Below are 27,141 nucleotides of genomic sequence, written 5' to 3' on the forward strand. Positions count from 1 at the left end.
AGATATTGTGACATGCAGGGCCGGATTAGGGGGGATGCACCGGAGCACGTGCACCCCCTCTGTTCTGAATATACACTATCTAAAGTGAGAACTCGCAGTGGAAATAGCAATAGTTTCCTAAAATTCCATGTCATGTTTCCATTTTGGGCTTAAAAGAAAGCGGTTTTGCTAAACACAATAATAGTATGTCAGTTCCTCATACACATCACAGATGCCTAAAGGCATTTTTAAAAAAAATTAAATTTGATTCGAATGTACTGATAGTTATTGGTGCACCCCCCCTCAGAAAATCCTGGATTTGGTCCTGGTCACATGACATGTAACCCTCATTGAAATTCCAAGGGAAATCTTGTGGGTATTTTCATTATCTTGAGAGTTTCTAGTATGGCACACACATCCCATTGAAATTCCAAGGAACACCCCGTGGACATTTCCATTCTCCTTAATGTTTTTACTGTAAGCCTGAATTTCCCAGGACAGTTGAGGTTTGTAGGACATGGAAAAGACATATGACATAAGTTTCCTAGCTCTTCAGACTAGAAAACTGTAATACCCTGTGAAAATTTACAGTATACTCATAGTTTTGCACTTTTTTTGAAGTATCTGAGTTAATTAAATAGTAAAAATGAAATGAAATCTTTGTTTAACATGCCACGATTTTAAGACAAGTGAATGATGATGGAAGAATTGGTGGAATGAGAAAGTGGAAGGAGACTGAAGTACCTGAGAAAGCCCACGTACACAATGTTGTCCACCACAGTCTTACTTGGCCGCAGGTCAAACCAGGGACCCCACGCATCAAAGGTAAGCAATCTACCACTGAACCACCGTGCTCCCCTAAATTAAATAAATAAGTGTACACTCACCAAAAGTGAGTAATTTTTTTTTCTGTTCGTGGAATATCGAAAACTAATCAAAGCGGTTAGTTTTAAAATATTACATGAATGATGTTAATTTGAGTTTTGTTGTGAAACCAGTGCATTCGGAGTTTTGTATAGTTTTTTGGTCAAACATGCTGTTAATCCAGGATTGTTCCAGCTAAAACTGGTCGTCCATCTGGGAGCCCCAACTAAGCCATGTAGGAAATGTTCGCAAGGTCATATAGGCGTTTCTGTAAAATTTACTCGATACTCAGTTAATAATGATTATCTTTCTCTTCAGCGTGGTTACGTGGGTCATTCAATATATGTTTCCCTAAGCTGTAAAATATTTAAGATACGTTTGTAAACTATTCACATATGTATAAATGGGTTCTTCCTCTCTTCTCCACATTGAGATTCAGGCATTTGTCTCACCGTTGCATCAGTTTGTTCAAACTCTTTGCAAAAAAAAAAAAAAAAAAAATCAGGACTCTGGGTATTTAGCACTGTCCTCACACTTTACTTCATCTGTTTCGAAACGTTCATCTTGCAGGGAAGACTTTTAATACCGGAAAAAGACGGAAGTAACTCGGTGCTAAATTAAGGCTGTATGGAGAGTGGTGCAGGCGTTATTGCCAAGAAGAAGAGAGCAGGTACAGGGTGTCTATTGGTCACGAAATTTAGCTTTGGGTCATGATTTTATTTTTAACTGTACAAATGTAAGTACAGATTGGAAAACTTTGTTCTATAAAACGTCAAAATGCACCACCTAAAATGTCTATGGTCGGGTTTAGACGCTACCAAATCGCAAGCAAAGTATGTTTCTATCGCATGGATGAAAATTCGGCCTAATTCGCACTCAAATTCGCTCTTGAAAAATGTTAGGAAATTTTATGATTTGGCAAAGAAAAGGTCACGAAAAAAAATCACGAAATTTAATTTTGGAATTTTAGTAACCCTGACTGGTAGCTTATGTTCATTTGTGTTTTGATAATGAAGAAATGTATCGAAATGTGAGAAAAGTGCTAAATAGTCAAACTTTTTTTTCAATGTGTTTGGACAAATTGTTGCAATTGCGAGAGAAATGCCTGAATCTCAGTGGGCATTGGGTGGTGAAGTGAAGAAAGATTCCGCCTATTCGTGTTTGTAGTTTAAAAGTGTTTTTTTTTTTTTTTTTTTTTTTTTTTTTTTTTTTTTAGCTTAGGGAAACTTATATATTGAACGACCCACGTAATACGAAATTCGCATAATCATCAAATGGACTGGAAGATCCGGGTTCGAATTCCGATGGAAGTTCATGTGCTTCGGATCTGATGTGGGTCCACGTCTTGTATAGTTTTGACACTGAGAATGAACGATAAATTCCAAACAAACAGTTTTATTTTAAAAGCTTCATCAGTATTATGATTTTATATTCCATTTGCCTTCTGAGTAATATTTTGGTTAACAATTGCTAAATGGGAACATTGTCAACAATATGAGGTACAAAAAAAAAAAAATGGAAACTGTTTTAGGTATGTGCAGAGAAAGTAGGCTCGTTTCAATAGAATGAGAATTTAGATCGTAATCAATGTTTGATTTTTTTTTTTTTTTTTTTTTTTTTTTTTTTTTTAATGCTAAAACAGTTTCGACCGCTAGCGAAGCTACTGAACAATTTTTATACGCATTTCTTTACTAGAATAGTTTTTGTTGATCAAACAAATAATAATAAACGCTAATGCCTACGCAGATGATATTTAGAAAGAGCAGGCAAATGTGAAGTGAGTTTCACTCCGTGCTTTTGATATTAGGTTAAATGGCTGTTTGATTGCAAGCGTTTAACTTTCTCTGCTGAATCTCTTTATATACATAAAAAAAGCGTGCATATTATCGTAAATTTTGCCTAAGTATTATTTTTTCTTTGTTTTCCCTTAAGCACGTTTTACTGTCCATAATTCCAGAATAATGTCTCACGATTTCTGAGTTATTTTTCAGCTGTATGGCTTGATTTGAGTTGAAATCGACCAAATACTTTTTTTTTCCCTCTCTCTCTCTTTCATATAAGATATTCTAGTTCGCGGTGATATACTCTATCGGGAGTGGCTTGTGTCTGATGTAAAGCAATGAGTAATAGTTATTCAGGAACTACTGATGAAGATTTGTCATTGAGTTGTTTTCATGGAATTTTCAGAAGAATGTGAACTGACTAAGCTTGGTGGGTTTGGAAGATGTCCATTATCTGTGAGGTTACGGTTGATCACTGACTGACGAACCTGCACTATATTTTCTCTTTTTGTCTCTTTCTCCCTCTTTGTCTGTCTTTCTGTCTATTTCTCTCTGTGTATGTGTCTGTCTGTCTTTCTATTTCTCTCTGCTTCTCTCTCTCTCTCTCTCTCTCTCTCTATCTATCTATCTATCTATCTATCTATCTCTATTTCTCTATTTCTCTGTGTCTTTTTCTGTCTATATTTTTCCCTCTTTGCCTCTCTCTTTTCTCTTTGCCTGGTCTTTCTCTCTCTCTCTCTCTCTCTCTCTCTCTCTCTCTCTCTCTCTCTCTGTCTGTCTTTCTCTGTCTCTTTCTCTGTCTGTCTTTTTTCTCCCTCTTTCTCTCTCTCTCTCTCTCTCTTTGTTGTTGTACTCAGATTTTATCTCCGAACAGTGATTGTACCAGCTTTATCTTCTATTTTTAGGGGGTAAGCGGAGGGCCAAAGACATTTTGGAGGACAACTATTTTGTGTGTGTGTGTGTGTGTGTGCCAATTATTATTGACATTTTCGGTGAATAATATTATGATTGTTTTGCACGTTTCTATAATATACTGATTTCTCTTTAAGAAATCCAGCCCTGGTTTGAAAGACCTTTTAGGGGCACGGTGGGTCAGTTGTAGAGCGCTTATCTCTTGTGCGTGAGGTCTCTGGTTCGGTCCCTGACCACGTAAGTTTTGACTGACATCATAGTTTTTTCGGTATATTCCCGTTTCCTCCACATTCTCATTCCGCCAATTTTTATTCCATCATCATTCACTTGTATTAATAATCCTTCTTCCTTAACGTAAACGGCATAATCGTGGGACGTTAAGCTAAAAAAATTTAATTTTTAAAAAACTATTTTAACCCTATGCACGATAATTTGTTAAATTGTGATTTAGTCTTCTGAACCTGTTATAATTAATTTATATAAATGTGAACAAGGCCCATATACAGACACATCATAACACAAGTATACAGTATAGCGTTTCGATACTATATCAATACCGTACACAAGATTGTCTCTTTTGTGTATAAAGATATTTCTGTACAGTGTTGAATTGAGGCATGTTCAAGGGACCTGAGCCCTCCTAGAATGTATATGCGCCCCCCTAGAATACGTATACACTTTCATTGAAATATTTGCTTTTTTCTGTTAATTTTTTTTTCGGAAATAAATTAGTCTTAAAAAGCAAATATTTTTTAAAAAAGAAAATTAGTTTCTTCTTTTGCCCAACCTAATTCTTCTAATTATCAAACCGCGTTCTCGTATAAAGTCGAAGTTAAATTAAAACTTGGAAATTAGATACAGACGCACACAAACGCTTTACAGCATTAGAGAAAACTGACAAGAGGTTGGTTATTGCAACCGACCAGACAATGACAAGTCGCGAGTTTTGTTGCGACAGATTCCTGCTGTTCTATTGCAATTTAGAACAGCCCCTCCCCCCCCCCCCCTTGTACAAACGTCTGAATTCAAGACAGCTGCTCCTGTATTGTCGAGACGTTACTCTGTGTACCTGTTTTTTGTTCTCTTGAATACACTGTGGTAGTAAAGCTTACACTGTATACCTGGTTTTCAATTCTGATAAAGATACTGCTATTGTATCGAAACGCTGTACTGTATACTTTTGTTTGATTTGTTATGTGATACGTTTGTAGCTTGTTCACATTTATATCAGTTAGAGAACAGTTTATTTTAGCTTGAAATAAGAATCTTAAAACAGCCAAACAATATCTATATTATAGTAATACAGTATTATACTATTTTCCCCTTCTCATAGAAAATTTGCTGTCTTTTAAAAAATCCTGTCACCATCCATGCTTCTAATGTATTTAATTACGAACAAAGACCAGGAAAAGAATTGTGTATAATTTTTCATTAAAAAAAAATAATCCAAGTTCAGCTGTATATCGTGGCCCATAAATGCATACAGTTTATTTCTACTTCATGCTTTCACTGTTGTAATTAAAAGTTAAGAATACTAATTAAAAGTTAATCTATTTGTCTGTTTCGAGTTGTTAATTTTGTTGTATTTCTTGTTTTCCAGCTTCATATATCTTTCAACGATGCCGCCACCACCACATACGAATATCCGTCTGAAGCATCTCTGTTAGAAGAGTCTAGTCCATCCACACAAGAAGCCGAGTCAACGCCGTCAAACAATGAAAACACAACTACTACAGGACCAGGACCTGGGTTGCGATCGCCATTGGGTAGGTTTTTCTCTAGCATCGGTAGGGATCTTGAAAGTCAGGGAGAAGTCAAAATACAATAAGATCTGAAAACTAGCGTATGATTGGTCCGTCACATTGCTTAATTTGCACACAATCATTAACGTTATAGGTATTCTGCCATTATTAGCAGGTCAACTGCCACATTTGAGAAGCTTCCATACATCACTGCCTTCAGCTAACTTCTTCGTCTTCACGTACAATTTTTCTTTTTAATACTGTTCATCAACTGTAGTCGCCTTCTTCCCCTTCCTCTTTCCTGCCTCATGCCCTCTATCACGTCTTTCATGATAGTTTCTTTTCCTCTATACATTTACATCTAAAATTGTTCTTTCTCACCTTCTCACTCGTTTTCCGTTTGACTCAGCTCAAACTCTCTGTTCTTTTCTACACCCACATTTCAAATGCTCCCAGTCTTTTTTCATCGCTTTTACGTAATGTCTATGTTGCCTCATGTAGTACAAAGCCCCTACACCAGGGTTTCTCAACCTGGGGATCACGAAGATAAGCAGAAGAGGTAAATATAATTAGAATCTAATACCGGGAAAAAAATTAAATATTATTTTGAATTTTATTCTGATAAGCATATTTTTATTTTTATACATACTGTTAAGAATAACAAAAAAATAGATCCACGAAACGTTTTCAACAGGTGCAGAGTTGTTTAAAAATCAATTTAAATGAAAGAGGTACGATATGAAACTAATGAGATCTGCCAGAAAAATACAAACGAAACAAACCTGTTTATTTTATTATTATTATTTTTTTTAATACAATTAAAATTGAAAGCTAATGAGATACTTGAGCGTGGTGTGATTTCACTAGTGCGGCAATGTCCGATTCAATCTTCGTGACGCACATTATCAAGTCATTTAAAATACTCAATAACTTTTTTAACAACTGTCCAAGTTTTTTAAAACCAAAATTAGAAATCACCTTATTCTTTTTATCATATGACCCAAAATTAAAGGAGTTATGAACTTTTAAAATTTTCAAAGGGCCTCCATTTTGAAACAGTATGACGGATCGGATTCGATATTTGTAATATGAATGAACTGGCCAAATTTGATTTAATCCATTCTCTTTTAGGGAAGTTACTGTATCCACTATACACAAAAATGGATTCTACTATTATAGAAATAGATGGATATCGTGAGATCTCTGCAATAGGTATATAAAAAATCCCACACAAGCTTATTACAAACCAAAAATTATGAGGTGGGAGAATGTGATAAAATAGGGGTGGTGATAAGAATTAGGTTGAGAACCACTAAGGATTTTATGAGTCTTTTTCTAAACTCTAATGAAGGACCCACAAAATAGGCTTTTCTTCCTCCTATAGGCTTCTTTCGCCATTGTATCTTTGCTTTTATTTCACTTTCCCACTTCATGTCATTACTAACAGCATTATCCAGATATCGAAAACTAGTCATTGTTCTATTCTTTCCCCTCTTACTTCTTTTTTTGAATCTTTGAAACATTGTGTGTGTTTGAATCTTTGTGAACTATATAGGCACAAATGTTAGAATTCATCTGTATATAGTGAAGCTTAACATTTTCGTTCTGAATCGTAATATTTTTCCATCTTTTGGATCCAACTACGCAATATGGAGAATCAATGATTTTCATTTACAACTGAGGAAGTTGAAAGAAATCCAATTAAACTGTTTGTAGGTTTGTACAATATGTTTTAGGACGCTTATAAGTAAAATTTTGAACCGTTTTTGTAAGTTCAGAAAAAAAATATAGATAATTTCCTATTAAGTGGCTTGAAAACAGAAATAACAAATCTTACCTGCTCCGTACTCTAATTATAGTACCGAACAAATACAGTAAATTTTCAGGTATCAGATTGGATTCAAAATGGGGAAACTGTAATATGGCTATTCATATGTAAATCACATACGTTGTTTTGTGCACTGAACGACACAAAGGCAGGTGCAGAAACAAGGTACTTGTATACATGGGATTGGCTGTGAATATAAATTAGTCGAGTCATAAATAGCAATGACCTTACAACTATTTCCGATAAGCAGATGCAATGAATGGTATAGGGTTGTGATTTTTCATACAATCAGCTTCTGTGGGTTCTTTAAGGTTCATTTTATTAGGAGCAAATTGATTTAAAATATTAGAAACTAATTACGTACAGGGTGTCTATCGGTCACGAAAGTTACGAAAAAGTCATGAAATCAGAAATCGGTCATGAAAGTCAAGAAAAAGTCACGAAATTTTGGTTTTGGGTCACGATTTTTTTATCTGTACAACTGTAAGTGGAGGCTGAAAATTTTTGTTCCATTAAACGTCAAAACTCACCGCCAAAAATGCCTATGGTCGGCTTTAGACGCTACCAAATCGCAAACAAAGCACGCTTCTATCGCATGCATAAAAAAAATCAATGAGGAACACGAAAGACAAAACAAAATCAAGATGGAAACAGAATACCTTAAAGAGTTGAAGAAGAAGAAAAGGAAGTTATTGCAACAGATCGGAGAGAGGAAGTTGAAGCACTTCAGAAGATCGAAAAATTAAAAAAAAAAAAAAGGGGGGGGGGTAAAAACAATATTAGCCAACTGAAAAGTGAGAGAGAATCCATCAGTACAGCTGTTCACAATCAGTGTGACAGTTTCAAAGGATTGCCAAGGATTTGTCAATTTATGTGTATTTAGATACGGAATTTTAATATTGTTGGTTAATTGCCGAAAAAACAGACTATATACAGTGAATATACTGAAAGTGATGTGAGAAGACACAAAGTTTCTATCACTCCAGGGAACAGCTTTGAAAGTAGAAATAAGATAAAGATAAGTGCTAAAGAATATAGGGTCTGTTATTAGTTTTCGAATGTTACGAAATTTTGTGGTTTGGGAAAGGAAAGGTCACGAAAAAGTCACAAAATTTCATTTTTGTATTTTAGTAGACACCCTGATGTATTTTTTTCCTAATTTCGTTAATATTCTATATCATTCACGAACGATATGTATTATCTTCAGTGGAACAGAACTATATTACGTTATACGTGCAATGGCGTATCCGGGATTTGTTTAGGGGACAGAAACGAATCTATGGTAACATATAAGAGAAGAAGGATATTATTTGTGATCGAGTCAGGAAATAATGGCCGAACCATTTGAAATAAATATTTGGATATAGTTATTAACTACGTTGAAGTGGATTTTTATCGTGCTACTTTGATTAAAATGCAGTTCTTAAAGAAAGTAGCGGCACGTTCAAAATTGGTCAAAAATACAATGTCTTACGTCGCGCACTGAGACGTTTGGCTTTTACTGTAAAGATTCTCTTGTTACTCCTTTTCTTTATGCAGCCAACATTACAGATCTCGTGAGCAAGGTTGTATAACATCCGAGGATAGCGTAATGCATATTCCGACATTATTAAGTCTTTTATAATTAGGATATAGACGTTGCCTTTGATTTCATTTACATTTTGTAATGTTTTTTCTTTGCTTATCAGTAAATAATAATAATACTAATAATTCCACTCAGTCTTCAAAATTGAGCCTTTTCGACTACACTCGTCAGCAAGTATTGCTAAATTGTAAAATAAGTATTGGATATCATTTAGACAAAAAAAAAAAGTTCCTAGTCTTTCAGCCAATTTGAAACTTATAAAAACGTTTTCTTAGGATGTATAAGTATTTCTTTTGTACAAATACCATGTATACACACGTTGGTATCCCTCAACATATGGTTACATACCGTTAGTAATCTTTTGTCAGCCATTCTGGCAATGAGAACCGTTTACCGAAAAGCAGAGAAATGTGTGTTCTACTAATTAATACAGAGTTACCACTTAGCAAGGCTTTGCGAAAACATGCAGGTCAGTCTTCGGGATTGATGTCACGAGCAACAACAATGGAATAACAACGTCGTGAATTACCTCTTGCTAAAGGACGTAACTGTTTGTTACCTTTATTTAAAAGAAAAAGGAAATTCCAACATAGAGCATAATTACAAAGAATACATACACTGTACATTGGACACATGTAAAATAGGGTGGGTAAACACACAATTTCTGAATTGTGTGTTTCAAAGGTGCTCATCAACTTTATTCCACTATTTCCATTTTTTCCAAGATATTTCGGAAGTCAAAGCACAGTATAATGAAAACAATATAATTGTATAGTAATCCAAAATTCTACTCTGTAGAAAAGACATTGTTTTTAAAATAGTCCTAGTTTTGTTCAGTTCATCATGACGTCATAATTAAAGATATATTATCTAACAATTGGAACCATGTCGGCAACACAAACTAAATAAGTACTCTGTGTTCCCTTTGGCAATAAACAAAACGATTTGTATGCTTGCCCCATTTTAAAAAACTTGTAAGATTATCCACGGCTTTGGATTGATTATTTTAACAAAAGAAACACTGATCAAAGCTTAAAACCCACTTTATTTTAAATTATAATTTGTAACGGTTTCGGATATCTAACATATCCTTCTTCAGACACTATCGACAATCGAAACCGTTACAAATTATAATTTAAAATAAAGTGGGTTTTAAGCTTTGATCAGTGTTTCTTTTGTTAAAAACTTGATTGACTTTTATATATATATATATACGCTGTTCCCTTTTACTTTTAAACGGCAGTAAATAAAACTATTTATATCATTCTGCCATTCAAGAGCCTGATTTACTTTCACAGTTACTGAGGGTGACGATTTCTATGCCCTGTTCTCTTTTACTTCCAAACAACTATAAACAAAGTTATGTGTATCTTTCCGCTATTCAAAAACTTGATTGATTGGCTCCTGATTCACTCGTACGGTGATGACTTTTGTATACTTCGTTCCCTCTCACTTGTAGACGGCAATAAACAAAATTAATTGGGTTCTTTCGCTGTTCAGAAACCTAAATATTCGAAATTCACAGTTTCAGAGGGAGGAGCAAATTATTTACACATGTATTTCGACGAGGTGGTTCTTGTGAAGAACTGTAACAAAAGTATAGGACCCAAAGTTACACTTTCTGTTCCAGATATTATGGCTGCTAGGTTAACAAATTACTTGCCGGTGTTTGTACATGATTTACATTTACTGTAAAGCAGTGTTTGTTCTTTTACCAAGGTTCTCCATTCGAATTTACAACAATTCTCTCTTTCATGTTACTATAATTTATAGATCAACGAACATAACCATTGTAACATCCATGTTTCTTTCCATCTTTGCACATTTCTTTGAAACCCACTGGAAAAAAAAAATGTCGGAAGTACGTCATTATAACAGTGTTTCAGAAATATAATAATTTTTTACAGTAGCGCCATCTACACAACAATTAAGAAATACTTGAAAATTGCATAGCACTGTCCTAATACGCGTTTTGCATCTGAATTGTCTGTAGTGTAATAATGCAATATATATATTGAGATTAACTATCTACAAGCGTTAAATTTATCACCACTGAAGTTGAAACAGGAAAATATAGTGGTAATAAATAGTTCGTTTAATCACTGTTGTTGCTAACCGTCTTCCTTCCTTGCAAGAACTGGAACTCTTGTTTTTTTTATTTCCTGTTTAGCAGGAACAGATCTGGTTTTTTTTATCACCATCTTACGCCGCACAGTATTTCTAATCAGTATATTCGACATGAATCATTTACCCTGTTAAAGAAAGAAATCAATTAAAAGAAAAAAAAATTACTGGTATTGGTAGATGTAAGCTGGCTACGCGTATTAACTTGATCACCGTGAAAGCAGTAATTGTGATCCAGGTTTCTAAACAGATTTCCTTATGCGTGTTGACGATGTGCGGAAATTGTGTGAATAAATATACATACGTAAATATAAATTTGATTAAGTTACACCGGCAATGAGAAGGGGTCCCGTGGCTAAGCGGTAGAGCGCTTACCTTTGGTGCGTGGGGTTCCTCATTTGATCCCCAGCCAAGTTCGTGGTGGACAACATTGTGTCTATATGTTTTCTCAGGACACTTTCACATTCACATTCCACCAATTCTTCCATTATCGTTCACTTGCCTTAATCATCGTCTCCCTTAGTCTAAAGGGCATGATCGTGGAACGTTAAATGTGACTTAATTTAATTTCGTTTTGCCCGTAATAACTAATTTTGGAACGAAATAACCGTCGGTGAGACAAGCTGAATCTCCAAATACTTCGCAGTGGAAGATAAGTTTTCTTTTCAGGAAATTGACATTTAACGTAGAAAATATGATGTCTGGTTTTTCTTGCATTTAGTAAGTAGAATATATTATAATATTTTGTTTGGTAGAGTCTAATAAAAGATTGGAATATAAAATCCTTCACCTATTTTATTTACAAAATAAGTGTCTCTAACAGTTTTACAAAGTTTCTTCGTAAATCAGTAAATGTTTTCAGAGTTTAGCAATTCTTAAGCATACATAATTATAGCTTCGGAAATAAAGGTTCAATATGACTACAGGTTATGACGGAAACTCAGAAAGGTGATTATAGAATATCTCCTTCGCTCATTACAGCCTCCAGTGATATGTTTAAAGGAACTCCATAGCCTATTGCGGTACCAGGAGAAAGGTGTTGGTAGGTTATTGATCAGCTGTTGACTGATGCCTCCATCCTCTTGAGGTCTCATTTTATAGACTTCCTCTTGAAGGGGAGGTCCGTGAGGGAAGGTCGGCTATCTTCGGTTTTCTTCCGATCCTTCTTCGTATCCGTCTTCCATCGTCTACTGGTGATTTTGAATACAATATGAAAGATATGTTTATAGTAGTTGCTTACTTACGACGGTATGGAACTTTACAGTTTTATATATATATATAAAATACACCGCGGTGATCTTGGCAGAGACAGTTAGACCTGAATTTTCAAGGAGTTTGGTTTATCAACCAAAGCTTCTATATATACAGATGGTGATCAGAAAAGTGGAAACACCTGTAGTTGGCAACACGTTAGATCTATGGGTTGGCAGTGGTGTCGTGGCGGACCGCTGGTGGTGGTGTGTTAGGTCGGTCTCCATACTACGTCAGACGCAGTGAAACAGCAGTGACCAGTGGCTGCAGCAGACGGAGGTAGTGTGAAATGGGAGACCTCTCAGATTTTCAAAAAGGGCAAATTGTTGGTGCGCGGTTATGAGGAGTGAGTGTGACGGCAGTGGCTACTGTGTTAGGTGTGTCGCGTGGGAGAGTGTCGAAGGTGATGACGGCCTACACAACACACAGGAAAACCACATCGGGAAAGCGAAACAGTGGGCGGAAGAAAATCATGAGTGACAGATCAGCCGGGTATTAAAGCACATTGTCACGCAGAACCGTCGTAGCAGTGCGGAGCAAGTGACGGAGGAACTCAATCAGCACCTCCCCCACCCTGTTTCGACAATCACAGTCCGCCGCGAATTACATGACATGAACTTACGGGGTCGTGTTGCACGGGCCAAACCGCTCATCAGGGACCATAACGCTTTCGCACGCCGCAAATGGTGCCGCGACTATGCAGCTTGGACCGTTGAGGACTGGAAACGTGTGATATGGTCGGATTAGTCATCCTTCACCCTATTCCCAACCACGGGCCGTGTTTGTGTGGAGAACGTCCAAAGAAGCTTATGATCTGCAGTGTCTCTGCCCAACTGTGAAACATGGCGGCGGCTCGGTGATGCTGTGGGCCGCCATAACATGGTTTTCATTGGGTCGTGTGGTCACACTTAGCGGACGAATCACTGCCAACGATTATGTCGCAATTTTAGGAGACCACTTGCATCCTATGGGCCGGATGTTTTTCCCGGACAATGACGCCATCTTCCAGGATGATAATGTACCCATTCACAAAGCTGGCGTTTTTGCAGCGTGGGTTGAGGAACATTGGGATAAAGTTCAACACCTCCCCTGGCCCGCTCAATCTCCAAATCTCAACATAATTGAACGTCTGTGGTCCGTCTTGGAAACACGACTCCGGCGACGATTTCCACCTCCATCCTTTCTCACAGAACTGGTCGATGCCCTGCACGAGGAATGGTGTAAAATTCCAGTTGCTACCATTCACGACCTCTATGCCTCCATTCCACGTCGCATCAAGGCTGTTCTGAAGGCGAAAGGTGGCCCGACACCATATTAATCTGGTAAGTTGCAATTTCGTTCAGGTGTTTCCATTTTTTCTGATCACCATCTGTATTTACCATGTCTTTCCGTGTGTGCCCGTATGGGAAACACAAAATCCCAAGAACAGCCAATGGAACACTGACAATTTTGGTCTAGATGTAGACTGTTAAAAGTCAGGAATAGAGTCCGTTCAATGAGATAACCTATTCCATTGCCCCCCATGTGTTCTCATAGAAGGTTATTATAAATTGATTGTGCCGCAGTGGTTCAGTGATAAAGTATTCACCTCTGGTGCGTGCGGTTCCTCGTTCGATTTCAGCTTGCGCCAAGTGGATTTTGTGATTAACAAACACCGTGTGCGTAGGTTTTCTCGGGGTTATTCCGTTTCCTTCCACTTCCTTCATTCCACCATTGTATTCATTTCTCATCATCACTGTCTCCATTAGCCTTGCCGACATAACCCATGGGATGTTAAAACTGAAAGAATCGTTGATAACTGACCAACTTCCGTTGCCATGGTAATGATAGCAACAATACGTTTAAAGATCACAATATAGTCAGTTACTAACAATGGAAATTGACAGAAATTCTCGTGCACATAGGACACTGAGGGGTGAGCCTACAACATTTCCGCCACTACGAATTTCGTATTACAGATAGACATGAATACCAAACAATAAGAGCTCATTGTTTAATTTGCTCCTTAAAATAAAATAAATAAATACATAACTAAATAAAAACTTGCAAGAATTCTCACCAATGAACCGAAAATGCAAGTTTAATTGAAATGTTAAGACGATGGAGCCTAGCTATTATTATTTATATAAACGTAAGGCAAAAAAAAAAAAAACGAGGGGGGGGGGGTATCAAGCTTTTGAAAAACTGTCCTGAAGACTGAAATTCGGTGAAAACTTGCCATTCGTCCGGCCTCCGTTCATTCGACATTCCAAGCTTACCGTGGAAAAGAATGTTTGCTGCGTGTTTAGCATTACGAGTTTCGTGATTCCGTTTGTTGCCGAGTGCAACGTTCCAAGGTCGGAAATTGAAAGGAAAATCGTACTACAAACCCGAGGCTTTCATTTGAAGTCTTTCTTTTCTGTATTTGGCTGGCTTGCTTGCTAACAAGGAAATTCTTTCGATAAGTTTTTTTTTTTTTTTTTTTTTTTTTTTTTTTTTTTTTTTGTTATATTTCCTGTTTTATAAAGGGCAAGTTGATCCATTAGCATAGTCAAGGCGTTTCTTATTGAGATTTCTTTCTAATAATGCGTTTCCCCCCAAATTTTTAACTTTACTAAGGAACTAGCTTATTTTGAAGCGTCGAGATAAAGTACAATCTCAAAATAGATATAACAAATACTTATGTTTCATACATGAAAACTCGTGCTAAATTTAGGATTCTTTTCTTTTTCTTAAAGTTAAAAGGTAAAATATTTTTTGAGGTTAACAAATACGAGGTGTGTTCAAAAAGTATCGAACCTTTTGATTGTCAAAAATACATTTATTGATTTGGAAATCTGAAGCACTAATCCCCTTCAAAGTAGTTTCCTTGGTAATACACACACTTCTCCCAGCGCTCTCGCCAGTTAGAAACACTTCTGGAACGCAGTTTTTCGAATGGTGGCAACCGTTCCGTCGCATTCCGCATGATGTCTTATCTTGACTCAAATCGGGTCCCTTTTAGTGGCATTTCCAGCTTGGGAAATAAACAAAAGTCACACGGAGCCATGTAGGGTAAATAGGGAGCCTGACGACACCCGGGAATATTGTGTTTGGCGATGAGAGCCAGAATCAAATTTCGCGGACATTCCTCAATAACCCCAAATTTTCGTTCAAAATTGAATGTATCTATCCAGTTGAATGGTTTCCGCATGGGTATCGTCAGGCTTTTGGCAAGATTTGATGGAATATCGCTGCTTAAGTTTTTCTTTCATTTAAAAAAAACTGAAATCCGGTTTCTGTCATAAAAAAAAAAATCCGGTGACCACTCACTACACGTCTTCACTCGTTGGCCGATTGCCAGCGACTCACACTTTCTGCGGGCGAGAAAAAAAATTCACGACTGCCCATTAGTGTCTCCTCTACATCTACACTGAAGAAAGTCTACCACACTCCATTGGTTTACGCGGGAAAAATAAGATTCGATAGTTTTTGAACACACCTCGTATTTTTGGTAAAACCTCAGAAAAATATTAGCGAGGTTAGAACCTCACATACTTGGGGCATGAGAGGGTATATAAAACTTAGAGCACCACTGTTTGGTATCAGTTTAACTTCAAATATAAGATTTTTTGGTTAACCACTTCAACTACCAACATAGATTCATTAATAAATGCAGGGGGCCGCGGTGGCTCAGTGGTAAGCGTTCACCTCTGGTGCATGGGGTCACGGGTTCAAACCCTGCTCCCGCCAAGTGGTGAACCTTGTGGTGGACAAAAACCGTGTGCGTGGGTTTCCTCGGGGTTCTGTCGTTTCCTCCCACTTTCTTCATTCCACCATTTCTTTCATTTCTCATCATCATAGTCTCCTTTAGCCTAGAGGGCATAACCGTGGGACGTAAAACTCTCATTTCATTCATTCATAAATGTACGTTTCTATTGATCCTCTCTGCTGTCTTCACTAGAGTTTGTAATGTTCTGCAGAGCATAATGCTTTTATCCCCCTTCGGAAACAAATGAGTCATTTTAAAAAAAAAATCATTTGGAGATATGTTAATACTAGTTTACTTGAATCTTTAAAGCAGTATTAATTAGAATTTTCGTAATTTTGTATTGGTGGTAATAGAGGAAACTACATCATTTGATTATTGAGGGGCACCAAATAAAGAATATTTTATACAGTAGGTAGGATAATAAAAGGACCAATCCGGTTTGTCATAAGGACCAGACTGAGTCACGTGATCAGATAAGAAGTCACGTTGCGTGCTAAATTGAGTCTGAAGATTCCAAATCCAGATGTGAGAAATTTGAAGCACGTAACCTCCTCGTGGTGGACCGTGGGTAATTTGCAGAAGATGTATATAATGTATCATTATTGTTGATTTTATTCAAACAACTTGACTTTTGACAATGTTCTGTCCATAGTTACCTTACGCGCTATATAAAACGTTATTAAGCTGTTCATTATGTGTTTGCAATAAGTTTTTAATTTAGATATGTGGACAAACTTCATGTTTATCATTGATTTTCCATTGACATTGATGTTAGTTTCTTTTTTACTATGTTCCGCCCGCTTTAGAACAATTTCCTTCTGGAATATAGAATCTACAGAGTCTCGTCTACATTTGAACGGAATTTCAGCCATCTCCAGCTGTTCACATCATTTGCAACCGGATTTGCCCTTTCATAAAGTGTCACTCCTGGGAGAGAAAATAAAATACGCTGCTTATGAGATTTCCAATCTGTGATTCTCGGCTGTTAATACGAAATGTACTTGAAATTATTTATTTATCTTTTGGGCTGATGTTCAATCTAGAAAGACCACAAGAGCATACTTCGAGGAAAGCTTGTCGTCCGCAGACCATAATTTGAGAAACTGCTGTGCTGTGGAAGATGTCTTCGTTGTCTTCTCCTATTAAGTTAGCTGCCAGATAAATTGAGGGGAGGTGTAATGTGTGATTTTTGACTCTCACAAACAAAAATAATTTACAGTAACATTGTAAATTATTCCCAATCGTGAGTACGTTGTAGAAATCAAAACCAAAAGAAAGAAAAAAAAATCATTTACGAACACTGCGTTTTTAACGGGGAAAAAATACTGAAAATTACTTTCATTTAAAAGTTGTGTGTGTATATGTGAAATTTTCTTCGTAATATTCTTGTAGTAACATTTTGCATTTCTTCCTGTGCTGAAACCGAAATTAATTCCTTTTGTGTATATTGTATATATAATTTACATAGTGGTTATGTTTTGTTTCATTCAAAAGTACTGTAAGAGTAATTTGTAACTGTTAATTTCGTAATGAGAAATGTTTCAAGTTCAAAGCCGATGTTGATGGTAGTAAACAAACGGTATTTAGTTCCTTACAATTAACTTAAGACAGGAAACGCTACGTTATTAGTGAAATTAGGTTATGGAAAATGAATATTTGAGGTGATTGTAAGGTCTCGACTTGTAATGCCCTCATCGTTGGTCTAGTGGCTAGCGTGTAAGTCTTTCGTGCACGGGGTCTAGAGTTTGATTGCCGGTGGGAGAGCATTGAACGCATTACGGTGATCCGGATTCTACGGCTCATATGTTCTGAAAAAGGATACTAAATTTCAACATGACGACCACTGGACTTAAGTCATTTATATATACTACAAGATTATTACTGCACCGAATGCGTGTGATTTTTACAATGTTTTGCTATGTGCTCTCCTGTATAGTGTAATGATGAGTCTAGATGTTCAGAATTTTCTGTGTTGTCATAGTCATGAGACAACGAACTCCAGCCTAAGAAGCCAGAAATAAAGGTGATGAAAGTTAATGTGCTGACCGCACCTCACTCATACTAAAGCTATCTGGCCGGCAATAGCCCCTTCGTGAACTGTTAAGAAGACTTAAATTCTAATTTGTTATTTCATACTCTATTGAAAACATCCGTCCCAGATTGTACAGCCCGCAGCAAAAAACCTGCACCATGAGCATGTAAGTTTATTGTGAAACTACGCCTAACAGTCCAGGGAATCAACATAATGTTTAAGTGACATGAATCACGCAGGAGAAACCTCGGCGTCCTCCCCTGCACACTTATTTTGGAGCAAGAAACTTTGACGTTTCACAATAAACTTACATGCTCATGTAGCAGGTTTTTTGTAGACTGTACCACAGTGGTTCAATGATGGAGAGCTTACTTCTAGGGAACAGAGAATAGAGCCCCACCATATGAGTCTTGAGATCCACAGTTGTCTCGGGCTTTCTTCTTGGATTTCAGGAAGCTCTCTGCGAAGGTCCCTGATTCAAACACCATGGAGAGAGCCCTCATGGTTAAATGACTAGCTTCGTGCCTGTCATTCGAGACCAGAATTCGATTCCGGATGGGAGTGTGTGTGTTTCAGATCTCTTCTTCAGCTGGAGGTCCATTTTCCATTTCACCTCGCTACGAAAACTGTAGAACGCGAAAGTGGAAAAATACAGTAGAAAAGCATCAAAAGAATTCTGTATTGTAATGTCATGTTTATAGTCTGTTCTTGTATTAAATGTTCTGTTTTTAACTATTCATATCTTGAAACTAGCAATTTTATAGATCATAAAACTGAAGTTATTAATTTGATAGAGAGAGAATGGAAAATTGTTATATTTGTTGTTTTCATATACCGGTGTATATATATAATGGTGTATGAATTTCTGTTTTCTTGTGGTTTGCAATATTTTCAATGTTTTGGAACTATATTAATGCTAAAGAAATATTGAGTATTAACTTTCCAAGATAAAATAAATATTTGTGTATTTTTCGGACAACGAATTTCCGCCTATCATCAGAACAAGAAGTCCAAAAGAACACAAGTTGACATTTAAGTTTGTATACACAAGTCAAAAAAAAAAAAAAAAAAAAAAAAAAAAAAAAACATACAAACTGTAAAAGTGATATTTTCCTACAGAGTCTTATCTTACATAAACGGTTAAATTAAATGATGATTAACTTCCTTACTAGATTCTAATGATTGGTCAGTGTACAAGTTTGTTGCCTGAAATACTTAGTATGTTATACAGTGTGTTTCCAAACAACACCAACAACAACGTTTGGGAGGTGATTCCTTACACCAAGATAAGACGAAAAGTATAGACCAATCTGGGTGCACAAATGCTTCCTTTCGGAGTTATAGACTGCCGGAAACATGAAAAAATGAAATTTACAGGTCCATAGCCAAAACTATGGGACCTACCGTAGTCAGGTCAAGACTTCACTTAGGAATTAATATCTTCACTATCCAAAAATACAGGTATCAGAATCCTAAAGTACACACACAACAATTTTTATAGAGGCAGTTTGGCTACGGGCATATAATTTGAAGTGCTCAACAACTACCTCTATAAAATTAGTTGCGACAGTACCGCAGGATTTTGAAACATGAAAATTTTGAATAGGGCACATACTAGTTTCTAAATAAAGTCTTGACCCGACTGGGGTAGGTGCCATAATATTGGAGCTATGGACCTTTGAAGTTCATGTTTTCGGCAGCCTATAACTCCGAAAGGAAGCATTTGTGCACCCAGGTTGGTCTATATTTTTCGTCTTACCTTGGTGTCAAGAATCACTTCCCAAACGTCGTCGTTGTTGTTTTGAAACACCCTATATATTGAAACGCTTACAACGGAAGAGTTTCGTTGTAATTTTACAATGTGATTGAAGTACTTGTTCACTAATGTCTACTTTTTTTTACTGTATACCCTATAGGCACCACTTTGGCTAGTTACACCCCGAGCAAGATCCAAATTGGAGAAGGGTTCGAACTTGGCGTGACACGAACAGTACCACAGCCACCTCCGTCATCTGGAACTACACCCAAAGAGCCAGTGGAAGAAATTGTCGAAGAGGAATACCTGAAACCAGCAGAAGATGGCGAAACAGTCACTTGGAGCGCGGAGACTGCAGCAGATATTTTATTCTGAACCATTCTGAGGAAGTGAAAGCGCATATAAACCTGAACAAAAGTACTGTAGAGACAGTAGTAACAAGCATGACATAGAACAGTGAAAAAGTGCCCAAACATATACTTAATAATTACGATAAGAACAGGGTATTTGTGCAAAACATATTTCTTATAAAGCAATGTCATTGGCCATATACAGGGTCATTTATTTTCCTTAGATAAACTGCTTGTTTGTGAGTAACGCCTACAAATAGTTCGTATATATTTTCCACAAGTCTTAAAAAGGAGATAAATATACATATGCATATATTAATAATCATTATGCCAAGGGGTGTCTTGCTAAAAGCAAACAAAATATATATATATATTTCTCTTTATCACAAGTAAAGATGAGCTGCCATTTAGAGAAGTTGAATACCAAGAAAGGCAAGTCAGAAATTGATATAGTATTTTTCCCAAATGAAAGACTGATTCAGCTTACTTCCATTGTTGTTGTGAATCATACGATATTTTTTTTTTTTCTGTGCGTATGTGTTTTTGCTTTAGAGCGTGAGTGTGTGTGGATGTTTTGTGTGCGTGTTGTGGATGTACGACGCGAGTAATAATTGAGTGAATGTTGTAGTTTTTTATATTTCATATTGTCTCGATTGAAACATCATATCAAGTAATTTTTCTGCCAGTAATTATGTATTACTTACAAATAATATATATATACATATGTATACTTACTATATGATTAGCTTGCCTCATAAAAATGTGATAGCTGTACTTGTACGATTTAGAGGTACTGAACTTTATTATAGTTTTTAAATATGCTTAGCCCCTCACCCTCCTTCTAATACGAAACTGAAAAGCATCACTTATCATAAAAAGAAAAAGTTGCAAATAAGTTTCTAGATTATGATAGTAAACTTCCTGAAGGAGACCTTTGAATGTTTGTGATTAAATGTGTTTTGATTGTTAGACTACTTATTGTGTGTGTGTTAAATATTTCATTCCTTGCGGTCCTTTTCCCAAGTTTCCTTAGTAGAGAGATGTACGTGAAATATATTTCACTTTTTTCGTTCTTTCTTCAAACCGTTAATATCGATATTTTAGCGGTACCGTTCTTAGCGGTTATGAAAAGAAGGGACCATTTCAACTTGACATTATTAAAATAAAAAAAAAAAATTAAAAAAACAGTCCTACCTGCGTATTGTTTTTTTGTGAATAATGTTAAAAAATCATGGAAAATATACACAAGAGAGGATTTATTAAATGACCTAAATAATAATTGTCCATCACCCAAGGTTTTACTCGAGACCCAATTTTTCTCCCGGATGTCGTAAAAGAATTTCAGAGCGCGGTGTATTTCTATCATATTTTATACGGAAAGTCAAAAGAAAAAATGCTGAGATTTTTTTTGACAATTCTTTTTATATATATTTATATATAATGAAGTTCCTATAAATATCTATATATATTTTGTAAATATACATTTCGCAATTCATAAACATACCAAAAAATAAATGCATGTATTTCTTGAATTGTGTACTAGTATGATTTAAAGAAAATATTGTGCAAAAAAATTGTTTAGTGAGGCGTTTTCACCTCACTGGACACTTTTTAGTCGCTGGTGTTTGTGAATTATTTTTATGGTAACGTAGAAGTTAATGGAGGGTCCACTTGCATTTGGAATATAATTTTTATTGCGTGGTATTGAACGAAGTGGAAATCAATGTACATTAATATTATTGTTATCGTGTGGTAGGAAAAAAAGAAAAAAACTGGGGCCAATCTTTTGTATGTAAAAGGTCTTTTCCTGTAGTACTTGGTAAGCGGTAAAATAGAACAGTTGTGTGATAGTGCTTCCTTGAAGTACGAATTGAAAAGTAACTCTATCTAGTTTTGTGCATTAATACTTTGTCAGACTTTTTTTTTTTCCTAGGTAGGTAATGTGCTGTACCTGTTTAGACGGTTTAAACACAGTAATGGTAATAATAATAATAATTAAAAAAAAAAGTTCGTGAAATGACTGTAGTAGGGAAATAACTATAATCTTGGTGAACTGCGTGTTATCAGTTTTGCTGTTCAGACCGTTATAGTTAGCTTATTTTGCTCTTTTCGAACTTAAGAATTTTCAGTTTTAGTGTTAAAACATAAATTAAGTGATTCCATTTTTTTTTTCTTGTTAACATTTACAATAATATGTATTATATAATCCAAGTGGTTAAAAAACTTTTTTGTATATATATATATACATATATATATTATAAATGTATTTCAATTTTTTTGTTTGTTTGTTTCGTGTATTATGGCTTTATTCTGTATGTGGTGTATAACTATTGAGTGAAACAGTAGTGTCATGAAGCATGCTGAAATGACCACGTTGTATTATGAAGACTTCTGTTTAACATCTGCCAAGCATCAGTACAGTTGTAGTACGATATTATATACGTTTGTGCATCAAGTAATATTCGCTAGTAACATCGTCCTTTGACCTTATTCCGGAAAAGAAGTGAACACAAAAAAAAAAGCATTACGATATTCAGCATGTTAACTTGTGATGAACTTTTGTAACTAATAGTAAAATTAAGAATTGTTTTGCGTAAGATGAGGCAAATCAGTGTCTTGTATGTATATCACCTATATACCGTCATGCTGAATGCTTATGACGCAGGTATTGTTTTCTTCTACGCGTAACAGTCTCCGGAATAAAAAAGAGGAAATGTTCTGTGTAGTGTGCAGTGTATAGATGTAATGTACTGGTACACACATAACATATGAACTTAAAAATACATCTCGGACAGGCTTAGAAGAAACCAAATAAATGATATGCGAAATTTAAATACAGCAAACAAAAAGGAAACCATAGTCAATTATTTTCAGGTAAGGAATGAATATGGTTTTTGTTGTGTAAGGTTCGCATTTGAAACAAATTAATATCTTATTAATAACATTGTCATCCTTCATGAGACTTAATGAATATGGGAAGGTACTAAGTCATGCTTCAAAGTTACATAATTAATGTAAATTATCAAACATAAATAAAGAAAAAATAATTTTCAGAACTGATCGACTTTTCTTATGACGTTCTTTCATCGACTGCACTATATTAAGATATTTTGCAAAAATGTCAGGAAATCCTCTTTGGGTGCTCATTACAATGTGGCGTTAACATTTTCTGCTACACCTTAAATGATCATCAATGTATTGTATATTAAAATGAAATATAGAAAACGCCTGCCGCGTTTTTCTTATGATGGTTAACAGTGTCGGAGTGGGTTCCAGGCTGGAAGAGCAGTTTAGGGGTCTCAAGATAGGAGTCGTATACATCCCGTAAAATACCAGGGTTCCTATTGGTCAGGGAAGTCAGGGTAAACTCAGGGAAAATGGTGTAGGTCAGGGAAATTTTATAAAATATATTTTTATAACATTAATTATACACCAATTTCAGCTTATCCAACCATTAATGATCACAGTAATTAACGTTGCTCAGATTTTTATGGGAGGTAAGTGGAATGTACGTATGAGCAATTGATTATTACTTGTTTCTATGGAGTAAATGTTTTCATAAATACATATTCCCCGTTATTTATTCCTTACTTATATGTCAACGTCATTCGACACTTGTCATGAAAGTCATGGAAATAGATTTTTCTAGTTCTGTAGGAACCCTGAATGTGGAATCGTCCCGTAATTGTTAACTCCATTGTTCTTCTGAAAAGTGCCTGATTGAAAATTACAAAGCGGTTGTCGGTTTTTGCACCCGCGCAAGGTAGACTGGAAGAGAGGGGGAAAAATAGACGTATAAGCGATAAGAAACTTGCACGTGTTGCTTAGTTGATTGTTAAGGTGACAATGAACTAGTTACTTCAGAAAAGCATTGAAGAAAAAGGCAAAGAAAAGACAAACAAGAAGAAAACTAATATATTATATTCGCAGTGTTGGTATGCGTACAGAAATATGCTCAATTTATTTTCGAACAAAATGCACCTGCATATGAAATATTAATTTTCCTTAAAATTCTCCAAAATCCTTAAAAATGTATTTACGTCTGCAATATGCAAAATGTGTACGGTAATTATCCTAACCCTACTAACAACATAAATTCAATTACTGAAATGTAGAAAAGAGGCCCCATTCTGTTTGCTCTATTGTATGTTCAGGTTGTAATGATCACCATAATTGAACGAGAAATGGCGGATGAGCCTTATTTTCTAAATGCTATTTCTGTTGTACGTCGCAGTAACCTTTGAGAAGGAGCTCATAAGAATTAAAAATTTATATTTAAAAAAATGAAGTTCAGGGTGGGGCCCCAGCTTTGAAAAAATGAAATCTTTGAGTTTTACGTCCCACGATTATGCCGGTTAGGCTAAAGGAGACGGTGATAATGAGTAATGAATGAAATGGTGGAGTGAAGAAAGTGGGAGGAAACGGGAGAACCCCGAGAAAACCCACGCACACGGTGTTTGTCCACCACAAAGTTCACTTGGCGGGAGCAGGGTTTGAACCCGAGACCCCACCCCAGCTTTGGATTCCGGTCTTCCGGCCCTAGCCAGTCCGAGACTGATAGCTAACCTTACAGTGCGAATGTGTTTATTCCAGCGATACCATTTCTAGAGCCGCTTCTTCCGTCCTTGGTCGCTCAAAGTGAGAAAATCGATGAATACGCAGAACTTGCATATTTCTTAGTCTATTACTAATATTAAACAAAGCGTAAATCTTTATATGTTGGCCACCTACCATTCGCATATACCGAAAAATCACAAAACAAAGGTAAATAAAGGAGACACACAACTTATTGTATATCAACAATCAAACGATCACTTCACGTAAATTTTACTACTGTATAACCATATGACGAATTGTTTCACTATCACGCCTCCAGGCTTATGCATAGTGAAAATTTAAGAAATAAGTTCAAACTTATTTGAACTTAAATTTTTGAATGAAACCATTCATAATATAGTCCCTATTCTTGTCAACGTTATCTTCATCCAAATTTGACTTTGGTTTCTTCGTTCTTGTATTTAACCTGGCCATAAATTGTCCCAAATGTTACCTATATCGATTCTCCGAACAAGTTTAGGTGTAGTAATTAACATTATTCTGTTTATAAGTAATGATATTCACTTTCAAGTGAGAAAGATTCAATAGCATCAATAAATGAAATGGGGTGGGGGAACAAACAAAAACGGAATAATTACTGGCTTGTACAAAGCTGGTCATGGTGCACCGAAGGACTATCACAAGATTCAAAGATACTAATATAACCAATAGACAACGCACGGTGCGAAACCCATAGACCATTAAAGCCGTTAAGACTAGAATCTCTCAACATTCAGTGCGAAGTCGAAAATCATGACCAAAAAGATGAAAATATCCTCAGAACACTGGTATACTTTTAAATTATATGGGCGCATGAGAGGATGATTCAAATTAACAAAAAATTGGTTACCAAGGGACGATTCATTGGTAAGTAGCCTTTTTTTTAAAGGTGGCATACTTTATTCAGTTATCTCAGTAATCTTGGAATGCGTGTCTATCACCGTAGAACAGAACACCTAACTCCAACTAGATTCAGAAGAGGATTTTTTTTTTTTTTTTTTTTTTTTTCACGAGCTTTCACGTCGAGAATCGTGTGAAATAAGGAGATGCGTTGTCGCTATTATTATTCAACTTTGTCCTGGAGTACGCTATAAGGAAAATCAAAGATAGCAACCAGGGTCAAGAGTTGAATTATATTCACCAGATTATGACATACGATGCTGATGTACGCTGCGAACCGCCATTTTCTGACTATTTTGGTTAAGCTGATAGTCAGGATTACAGTTTAATTACTTTAGATTCTTTACCATAAACGATAAAAAAAAAAAAAAAAAAAATGAACAGTGTTACTTCTGAATCATGGGTATTCGATGAGAGATGGACATTGTCTCCTTAGCAGTTATTTGTGGAATCCCAAAGATACATAAAGATGGGGTTCCGATTAGACGTATTCTTTCTGGATGTTCTCGTCCAGCACATCGCCTTTTAAGTGGCTTTGTAACTGAAATTAAAATTTGTTGTTAATTATAGTCAAGAAGTTAAAACAGATTAGTTAATGCAAATCAGTTAAAAATGTGTTTAGCTCCATAACTATTTCTTTTGCTATTTATTACATGGACTCAAAACTGGATGAAACAGTAAATTTAGTGACCTTGAAATATACAAATCTCAAAAATTCTTACTTAAGAACTATTTCGAATTTGAAGGCAAGTGTTAGCAAAAAAGACGGGCTACCCATGGAATCCCACTATTACACCATTGTTTATATAATAAGTTTGTCATTCATTTTGGAGAATTTTGACGAACTAGAACAAATAAATTTTAACAATTAAATTTACGTTGAGATTGAACGAATATAATTATTAATTTCCTAGATTTTACTTTTTCTAGGCTTCACCCAGCGTAAATTTAATGAATTTATGGAAAATCTATCTCTAGGAATTGCTATGTACACTCATGTCCAAAATTATTGTCGTATGTCTATAAATATGTTGTTGTAGGAATGTAATTTGATGATGATTTCGCCCGGTATTTCTTGCAATGTTAGTATGTGTATAATCAGCAAAGACATATATATATATATATATATATATATATATATATATATATATATATATATATATATATGGCAAATTTTATGTCAAAAGAGCAGTAAATAAGAACAATAAAACGAAAATAAAACTTTCTCGTCCATTTAGCAACATTTTGTTTTACTCAACCTAATTTTCTCATTTATAATTCTTTTCCTTTGAAATTTATCACAAATATACATTTCTCGATTATTCACATAGTATCAGTATTAAAAGTACCCTACAAAATCATTATCAAATTATATTCTTACACGAAGACAGTTATAGATATGCGACAATCATTTTGGACGTGTGTACATATTAGAAAAAAAAATCTAGACATCCATTGAAGACTAAGCGAACATTTGGATTAACATGTTCATTAAAAGGTACATGTTAATGACTTTACTCACTTGATTTAAACGAACAAATAAAATACATGATCAATTTAGGACTTACTAGTGGTTACAATGGAGTGTTGGCAGTAAAAGGGATGCAACATTATTCAAAGCTTAAAAATGGAAAGAAAAACAAAAACAATATTACCAAGTGGATAAATGGATTTCGTTCCCGCTGTTCCCAAGTCTATCATTTAGATTACA

The 27,141-nt window shown here is 35.6% G+C and overlaps 1 protein-coding gene across 2 annotated transcripts in view; it reads left to right on the forward strand.

Moving 5' to 3' along the window:
* Positions 1–22,990, forward strand: part of bif (protein phosphatase 1-binding protein bifocal) — a 230,892-nt gene extending 207,902 nt beyond the window's left edge. For both annotated transcript variants that reach the window (XM_081764085.1, XM_081764084.1), the window contains exons 3-4: positions 5,137–5,302; positions 19,745–22,990. In XM_081764085.1, the coding sequence (XP_081620211.1) occupies positions 5,137–5,302; positions 19,745–19,959 (381 nt within the window). In that variant the 3' untranslated portion in view covers positions 19,960–22,990. The remainder of the gene's footprint in view (positions 1–5,136; positions 5,303–19,744) is intronic.
* The last annotated feature ends 4,151 nt before the right edge of the window (positions 22,991–27,141 follow it).

Source organism: Thermobia domestica, chromosome 7 (genome assembly GCF_964235325.1).
Source record: "Thermobia domestica chromosome 7, izTheDome1.hap1.1, whole genome shotgun sequence".
Taxonomy (NCBI): domain Eukaryota; kingdom Metazoa; phylum Arthropoda; class Insecta; order Zygentoma; family Lepismatidae; genus Thermobia; species Thermobia domestica.